The following is a 9,165-nucleotide window of genomic DNA, read 5'->3' as shown; positions in this document are numbered from 1 at the left end:
CTTAAACCATCCTTGGAAGTTAAGCTTGCACTTAATCCAGTTTGGATGTAATTACATGAACTACTGCAAACGTTCACACTGGCAACACCAACATTTGATTTTTTTCATTAGGTGAAGCTGATGAGTCGATGATATTCCCTCTGAGTGTCCCCTGTCCTTGATCACACAGTGACTGCACCAAGGCACTGGTGGCTGGGCACTTTGACAGCGCCAGGCCCATCACAGACCCGTCAGCTTCACCATCAGTTATTCAGTCTGACTGAGATGAGTGCCTGCGGCTCTGCAGATGGGCAGCCTGGTTCATACCGGATGTCAGTCGGGTTGTCCCTGTACAAAGTGCAGTCCTTTCCCCTTTTTTGCTAAGAAGACTTTGCCTCAGGAAGCTGCATGCCTGGCTGCTCCACAGCCAGCTGGTTTTCAAAGACACAGCACAGCTTGTAATTTTCTATGAGCTTGGCTTGAAAATACTGCCTGTCCTTCTTGTGCCAAATGTCTGTGGCAATGTAGGTGTTGTAGGGGTCCTGAGAGCCCTCCAGCCTCCTGGCACGGATGTTGGTCAGCATGACTCCTACTGTGAAGACGCCAAAGAGGCCAAGCATCATCAACACGTAGATGATTTCCAGGTTGGTGCCGGCACTTCTGACCGGGGAAGGTGCAGAGTTATTTGTCTGCTCCAGATAGTCTTGAAGCAGCTTGGAGAGAAGTGAATTAGTGGCTGTGGTGTTAGACAGCACCAACATCTTGTTCCTCTGTCCTTCACACTTCTTTCTTCCTTATTTACAATTTAGCTAGAAAAGAAAAAAGGAGCATGCCATCAGATAAAGATGCAATTCCTCTGTCTTCCTTTACTGTCTCCCCTTCTCAGTAAGAGAGATACTTCAGAGCTGGCACAGAGGCAGGGTGGCTGTACAGGCCTGGAGGAACCTCTTCACCTCCTGTTTCCAAGCCAGGCTTGGCAGGTTGAGTCTGTCCCCCATAGACACCTGCCTTACTAAACTTCCTCAGACTTCAGAGTCTATCATGGTGTGCAGCTGCCTCAGCTGCTGGCCACTCACCCAGATACCTCATGCAGGCCTCCTGTGCTGCTATTTAAAGCCCATGACTTTTTCCCTGAGTCCTCACAGGCATGAGAAGAGTCTCACTCATGTTCTGCAGCAACTGCCTCTGGTGTTTAAGATTGTGGTCATGTCTTCCTTTGGTTCTCTCTTCCCTACATGCAGCTTAAGGATCAAATTTGGAAACAAAGCTTCAGTGAGTGGAAATCACTAAGTGAGTACCTGCAGCAAACTTCTCCTGTCCACCCTGCTGAGGAGTCTTGCCTTTCTTCTGCAGCTCTCATAATGATATAAATCATGCAAAACCAAGCAACCAAACTGCTTACCAAAATGCATTCCACACTAATTTAAAGGAACTTCCTAATGGGCATTTGCCCAGGGAATGGACAGAGAGGAGTCTGTAGTAACTGCCTATGCAGCAGTGGAAAGAAAAAGCATCTCCCTTCACCCTCCCTCCTGCAGGCTAGCAATCATGGCTTTCCTCTCCAAAATAAATTGCTATGTGACCAGTGTTTTATTGTCTGGTTAGGAGGACTTCCAGTGACATCACTGCAGGTCAGAAACAGGGCAGGAAATGGTAACATCAAGGAGCACCTGGACATCCCAGACCTCCCCTCCGCAGTGCTCTGCATTGACATGTGAAGCTGAAGGGTTCTTTACCCTTTCCAATATCAGCTGTAAATCAGCTAATAAGAGCAACCCTATCAGCACTGCAGTCCCAAAGCCTCAGCAGCCAGGTAACATGACTGACAATCTAGCTGCAATGCTTAATTTAAATGTCTCTAGAAAATTAAGACCAGCCTCCCCCTGGTTTTGCCCTCAGCACATCTGAACGAGGCACTGTTACTCAAAGTGACTTCTGTGACAGCAGCATTGTAATCGCAGAAGATGGCTGACAGTGCTTTCCACAGTTTTAAATTTGTGAGACTAGGCCAGCATGTCAGCAAAACCTTCTTCTGCATACTTACCCTTTGTTGGTTTGGTTTATTTAAGAGGTACTGTATTATAGTCATTTATAATACATCAAGAATGAAGTGAACACTTGGGCAGAAAGCCACCAAAGACACCCTTCTGTGAGGGTGACATTCATGATGCATGGATGCTGTATGGGACCTCCAAACAGGAGAGAGCACACAGCCTCCAGCTGTGAGCTGTCACTGCAGTAGACAAGAGATTACTGGAGGCTTCTTTGAATTGCCTGTGCCTTGCTATGGCACAAATGCTGTAAAAGGAGATGCTGAGACAGAGGAAGCAAGGCTGCTGACCTTAGGGCCTGCCATCCCTCGTATGGAAAGCAGTTATTTGCCAGGTGTGTTCTCTGCTAGCAGGTGCTGTTGGCAGCCAAATGAAATACACAATTAATGGAGACAGGAATATGATCAAACATGCTCACATGAATTAATTACTAATGCAAGTGCTGATTTTCAGTCTGAACACTTTTGTTGGACCTCCCAGCTGTGCAGCCATGGATCTGGGGCCGTGTCTCACTGGAGGTCATATGCTTAGCCCAGGATGATAAATTCTGTTGGAGAAAGCCCTCTTCTCCTCATCATATAACATGATGTGGGACATGAGTGGCACCAACCCACACCACATGACAGCAGACTGCTTTCCCTGGTGAGTGGGTGACCACAGGAGGCTCAGGTCAGGCTTTTGTGGGCTCAGACTCACCCTGCTCCAAACCAGCACTTCCTGCAACGAGGTGCCTTGCCAGCAGGAAAAACAAGCACACATGAGACTACGCCTTGGTATTTTGGCTTTAAATACAGCCGAGCCTGGGGGTGGCAGAGGGAGACAAAAATCATCAGTACAAAACAATATTTGGATCCAAATTTTGTTCAGTTGCATGAGTCAAAGCTACAGGAAATAACATCTTGGCAGCTTGGGCTTAATAGTTAAAATCTATTCACATTTCACAGCTGCTTTCAGATCCTTTAAAGAGGAAAGGAAGAGAAAAAAAGAAGCTTAAACCTTTATCTGAGATTACTCCTCCTAAGTGTGTAGAACGTGTCGACACTGTGAAATGTAAAACTGCTAAGAAATCATATTGCCATCATTTTAAGGCAAAGAGTATTTTCACTGGATCTCTCAGCTTGTTTCCGGAAAGGCAAGCAATAATTTCTCATAATAATTATCAGTAGTGCTGAAGACACTTCAGGTGCTGATGAACTGATGTTTTGAGGCTTGAATATCCTCAGCTACCTCCCTGTATTGAAGGGCAACAAAGCCTGTGAGGGGTTGGGAGCACAAGCCCTATGAGGAGAGGCTGAGGGAGCTGGGGTTGCTTAGCCTGGAGGAGGCTCAGGGGAGACCTTATTGCTCTCTACAGCTACCTGAAGGGAGGTTGTAGACAGGTGGGGGCTGGTCTCTTCTCCTGGGCAGCCAGCACCAGAACAAGAGGACACAGTCTCAAACTGTGCCAGGGAAGGTTTAGACTGGATGTTAGGAAGAAGTTCTTCACAGAAAGAGTGATTGGCCATTGGAATGTGCTGCCCAGGGAGGTGGTGGAGTCACCATCACTGGAGGTGTTTAGGAAGAGACTGGATGGGGTGCTTGGTGCCATGGTTTAGTGATTAGATGGTGTTGGATGATAGGTTGAACTCTATGATCTCAAAAGTCTTTTGCAACCTGGTTAATTCTATTCTATTCTATTCTATTCTATTCTATTCTATTCTATTCTATTCTATTCTATTCTATCCCATTCCATTCCATCCCATCCCATCCCATTCCATCCCATCCCATTCCATTCCATCCCATTCCATTCCATTCCATTCCATTCCATTCCATTCCATTCCATCCCATTCTCTTTTGGGGGGGCTCCTGAGGGTTGCAAGCTATTGCCTGCTTCAGGGTTGCTTGTGTGCCAGCTGGGTTGGAAGCTGACAGGAAGCTGAGCGACCCTGTCTCTGTAACCACATCAGATCTCAGTAACAGGAGAGGTTAAGGGGGGGAAAGGGCACGCTACTGGTCCCCAGGAAATCACCTCCTGAAATTTCAACAAGCCTAAAAGCCTTGCCCAGCGATTCACAAGCCCTGTGCAGCTCCACTGTAATCCATACCAGAACAAATTTAGAGCTGAAGTACACAGGAGCAGGAAGAGCCACCTGTGCCACTGGCCTACTCCATGACAAATGGTCACATATTACTGTCTCAAAAGCTCTCTGTGTTGACCACAACCAGAGCTCCCTGCTACTCTTCTCAGCCAGCTGCTGATGGACTGAAAATTGCTATTGTCCCTCGTGGACCTCCTTTAAGGAGCTCTGAGTAACATCACATTCAGCCTCAAACAGCATTTTGGTTTACCCAAGTAGTATCTTGGTAAGCCAGGACCTCACCTAAGGTGATGGTCTCCATCCTACACCTCCCACAGGAGGTTTTAGTGCATGCTTAGAGGATCACCTCTTCTACTTTTCTTGGCAGGGGGCAAGAACTGAGCAGTGAACTGCCTGTGTTAAAAATTACCTGGGTCAAAGCTAAACAGTTCATCAACTCTTTCACTAGTGAGTGATTCAGAGGGACTTTCCTAAGGCTGGCAGCAGCCTGGGCCACATCCTGCTCTCAGATGCATTGCTGCTTATCCAACCATTACACTACACACAGGTGAGAGATTGCCAAAGCAAAAGCAATGGGCTCAGTGCAGGTTGCTTTCCAACACACAGGTTTCCCAGTAGTGGAGGTGTGCTGCTGGCTTTGTTCACACTCATATTCTACTAGGTGTCAACAATGAACTGAGCCACTGCCCTTTTGGCCCTTTTGGCCATGGTCTGTGATGCCAAGTAGCACCACTGAAGCTGGCCTTCACACACCATGCCTTGTCCCTTTCCTCACTGTCAGATGCCACTTGCCTTCTCTTTCACATCTCTTTCTTGTGGAAGGTAGAGAGGGACCTCCTCAGGAAGTCTGCCAATGACACTAAACTGTGTGATGCAGTTGGCATTCTGGAGGGAGGGGATGCCATCCAGAGGGACCCTGACAGTCTGGAGATGTGAGCATGTGCAAGCCTCAACAAGGCCAAATGCAAGGTCCTGCACATGGATTGGAGCAATCCCTGGTGTCAATACAACCTGGGAGATGCAAGGATTCCAAGCAGCCCTGTGGAAAAGTATTTGGACATATTGGTGGATGAAAAATGGAATATGAGCCAACAATGTGCAGAAATCATCATCTGCAACATGAAAAACATGGCCAGCAAGTTGAGAAAGGTGATTTTCCCCCTCTACTCCATTCTCAGTAGATCCCCACCTGGAGTACTGTGTTCAGCTCTGCAGCCCCTGAGTAAGAAAGACATGAACTGCTCAAGTGGGTCCATAGGAGGGCCATAAAAATGACCAGAGAGCTGGAACAGCTTTCTTGGGAGGGAAGGCTGAGAGAATTTGGGTTGTTCAGCATGAAGAAGAGAGGCTCCAGGGGGACCTTAGAGTGGTCTTCCAGTACTTAAAGGGAACCTACAGGAAAGATAGGAAGGACTCTCTTTTAGGGCATAGGGGTAGGACAAGGAGTAATGGTTTTAAACTGAAAGAGAGTAGATTTAATTAGCTGTTAGGAATTCTTCACTGTGAGGGTGGTGAGACACTGGAACATGTTACCCAAAGAAGTTTGCCAGGTTGGATGGGGCTTTGAACAACCTGATCTAGCAGAAAGTGTCCATGGCAAGGGAAGCTGGAATCAGATGATCTTTAAGGTCCCTTCCAGTGCAAATCATTCCATGATTCTTTCATTTGATAGCTTCATAAAAAGTGTGGATTTAGGATGGCAGGCAAGATGCTGCATTTTCTGGAGTTTAGGAGCAGACAAAAGCAGGACTCTAAGGAGACAGGTCTGTATCATAACTGCCTCAGTATGGCCTACTGTTTCTGCAGTCAGTGAAGGGAGGAAAAGCATCTGAAGGCAGTTTCATCACCCTTTCCAAAGCATTTAAAAATATTGCTTGTAAACAAGCAGGTTCTCAGAAGGTATAAAACCATTAATTCATTCTAACTGAATCTGAGAAGATCTGGGAAGATCTGAGGGTCCTATACAGTGTTTATTTTCTCTGTCTCCTGGCTGTTATTCCTTGAGATGCCTTTAAGCTGGACATCACTCTGTGCAACATTTTCTCCAGGAATGTACTTAGTACAGGTGAGTTGTTCCTTGCAGGGTGACAGCCCAGCTGTGGCAGGAAGACACAGCCAAACCAAATATTGCCTTCCTCATACACCCCAAAGATCACTGCATAGAGAAGAATGAGTCCTGCTCTGCTTATTCCCAAACACATCAGAGTCTATTCACACTGCTTAGACCCTCAGCATCTCCCACCATGCTGCTCCCCAAAGCCTCTGTGGTTTGGGGAAGAACTGTGGGGTTCATCTGGGTGCAAGGGAGACCTCCTAGAGAAGGAAGGTAGTTTTATAGAAGGAAGGGTGAAAAATAAACTTCTACCATCTGCTTTGTTCATGGTGGTATCTTCCCTCTGGGGTAGAAGGGAAGCTGGCCCAGCATCAACACTGAGAACTGCCTCCTGAAGGAAAAAAAAGTTGAAGGATCTCTGGCAGAAGGCATGTGTCAAGTTTGCATTTTAACAGTTAACAGTAGGAATTAGGGAAGAAAGCTTTAAGCTACCAATGTTCCTTGGTTTAAAAGGGCTGCATGTGACGGAGGGCTGTGACAGCCAAGCCCAGTTACTCCTGGAGGTATGAAGCAGGACATGCTGTGAGACTGGAGATGCATGGGCAAGCATGAATAGGCTTCACATGCATCATCTTTATCTGCCATCTCAGAAACCACCCCTGAGCATGGCTGAGGCCCTGTCTCTCCAGTATGACCATGTTATGAGACACCTACTCCTAATCTTAACCTCTTGAACATCCAAATCTAACAGCTATGGAGTGCTAGAGCTGCAAAATGCAGGTCCTTGAGATTATGTGTGTAATGCAGAGTCTGACCCCCAGCTGGGTCTGAAGAGAAGCCAGACTGAGCCTGGAGAGCATGCTGTGCCTGTCTAGATGCTGAGGCAGTTGCACCCACTGCTGCTGGGAAGGTAGGACCATGATGAAGATATCATTACAGAGCTGTAAATTGGTATTTGAGTTCAAACAGAGCAATTTGCAGCTGCAGAGCATCTGGCACTTAATATAAGTTCTGTCTAGATCATAAATGTCAGAACTGACTTAGAGCTGGCTGATTCCCAACCCAGGCAAAGCAGAATGGGTCTGTCTGCTCAGAAGCAGGCTGGAGGCTGCTTCCCGAGCCTGGATGCCACTGCCAGTGGAGGGCACCCAACCCAGATGGAGCTGCCAGCTCTGGCATGGCCCTTTCTGCTGCTGTCTGACTTGGGCTTATTTCCAACAGCTGAGCTTCAGTGCAGATGAGATGTTGTTGAGTTGCAACTAACTGCTGGGGTTTAGAAAGAAAAGAGTTAATTCTTTTATGCAATGTACCTAGAGGATGTGACACTCAGCTTTGCATCTTAGTGGGAATTCTGTCCTTGAGCATTAAAGTGGGCAAACTGATTCACTTTGGTTAGCTGTACTTTTCTTCCCTGCTGAGGTTAAAATGTGATATTTGTTATGTAAATAGAGGTGGATGTTAGATGACAGATGCTCATCTCCTAATACAATTTTCTTAGCTCTCACAAATCAGAGGACTTACATTCTAATTTATACTAAACAAACATCTCCAGTAATCCCTCTTTCTTGTGTTGCTACCAAATGCAGCAGTACCCAAGCACCAGAAGCTGAGGGAGTCTAGAGGAATGCATATCTTTAGAAAATGCAGTGGTCTAACAACTTATCATCAACTGATGACACACACAAAAGCGCTGTGTTACACTTGTAGCAAGAGTTAGTACAGCACATTGCTCATCCTCCTGTACTTTCTGCCAAGGACATGCTTCTCCACCACCATAAAGCAATAGCTCTGCTGACCTCCCTGGCTCATTTCCCCAGCTATTTGTTACAGGGATGAGTAGGTCAGACAACTTTCTGGAGGCCAGAGTATTGCACAAGACAGACCCAGTTCCTCTGTCCAGCTCCTCGAAATTTTGCAACGGTGCAGCATCCAGGACTCAGATTCTATCATAAATGGGACAATAGCACAGCCCAGAAGCAGCATTGTATGGATAGATTTGCAGTTATATACAAGATTTACACACCTTCTGCACAGCCCACCTGTCACTAACAAGTCTGTAGCCTCTCCCAATCAGTCCCAGGGGCATCCATCTCTACCCACCTGAGCAATGCTTCAGGTCCATGTGTTGGTTTAAAAACCAGCACTCCTACCGTGGGGTGTACATCAATTTCTTCCACAAAGCACCAGTTGCAGCTGATCTCAAAACAGAAATCTAGTCTTCTTACATACACTGTACATGTATCATACTATGTTGAAGCAGAAAAACATAATAACCTCCCCAAACAATATGCAACTAACTTTATCCTGTCAGTTGCAGCTGCCTTGGAATCACACCCAGCTCCAAAGAGCAGGCAAACACTGGCACAGCTGTAACAGCAACCAAAACCTAGCAGACAGAGCCCCAGCTCCCTCTTCTTCCTCCATCAATTCAGATCTGCAGCTCAGGAGCTCCGTGGCTTTTGCAGCCTCCCCACATCTCCACCACCACCTGCTCTTGTCCCAGCCCCTCTGCACAGAGTGTCGGTACAGACCTGGTAGCAAAGCACTGCTGGGTGCAGGATCCAGCCCCTCCTGGGTAAGGAGAATTAGGAAGATGCGAGCCCTGGAAAGCCCCTGAGGTGTGAGCAGGCAGAGGCTGGCTCCCGCAGGGCCAGTAGCCTGGCTGTCACTGTCTCTTGTCCCCAGGATCAGTGCAAGAGGTAAGAGGCAAACAGGAAAACATCCAGCCTCACCAGGCTGGGGGAGGGCAGGAGCCCGTGGCGTGGGTGCCGTCAGACGGCCTCCAGCTGCAGGTGTCAGCTCCAGCCCTGGGCACACAGGTGGGAGGTGCTGAGGGGGGGCATGGGGGCTGCTCCTGAGCTGGCACCTGGGGATGCCAAAGGCCCCAGCACTGCGTGATGCAGGCAGTGCAGCACAAGGGGAGAAGGAGGAGGATGCCAGGGCACTGGGGTATCACCAGTCCTTCTGCACTGATCCTATACGATCTGCCCTTACACCCTGACGC

The 9,165-nt window shown here is 47.7% G+C and overlaps 1 protein-coding gene across 1 annotated transcript; it reads right to left on the bottom strand.

Moving 5' to 3' along the window:
• Nucleotides 1-301: 301 nt before the first annotated feature.
• On the bottom strand, nt 302-769 carry KCNE1 (potassium voltage-gated channel subfamily E regulatory subunit 1). The gene has a single exon (XM_009907370.2). It carries the CDS (start codon nt 738-740, stop codon nt 360-362), a length of 381 nt encoding a protein of 126 aa, XP_009905672.1. The 5' UTR covers nt 741-769; the 3' UTR covers nt 302-359.
• Between the last annotated feature and the right edge of the window lie 8,396 nt (nt 770-9,165).

Source organism: Dryobates pubescens, chromosome 12 (assembly GCF_014839835.1).
Source record: "Dryobates pubescens isolate bDryPub1 chromosome 12, bDryPub1.pri, whole genome shotgun sequence".
Taxonomy (NCBI): domain Eukaryota; kingdom Metazoa; phylum Chordata; class Aves; order Piciformes; family Picidae; genus Dryobates; species Dryobates pubescens.
Note: the sequence above shows the minus strand (reverse complement) of the source record. Positions and strands in the feature narration are given on the sequence as shown.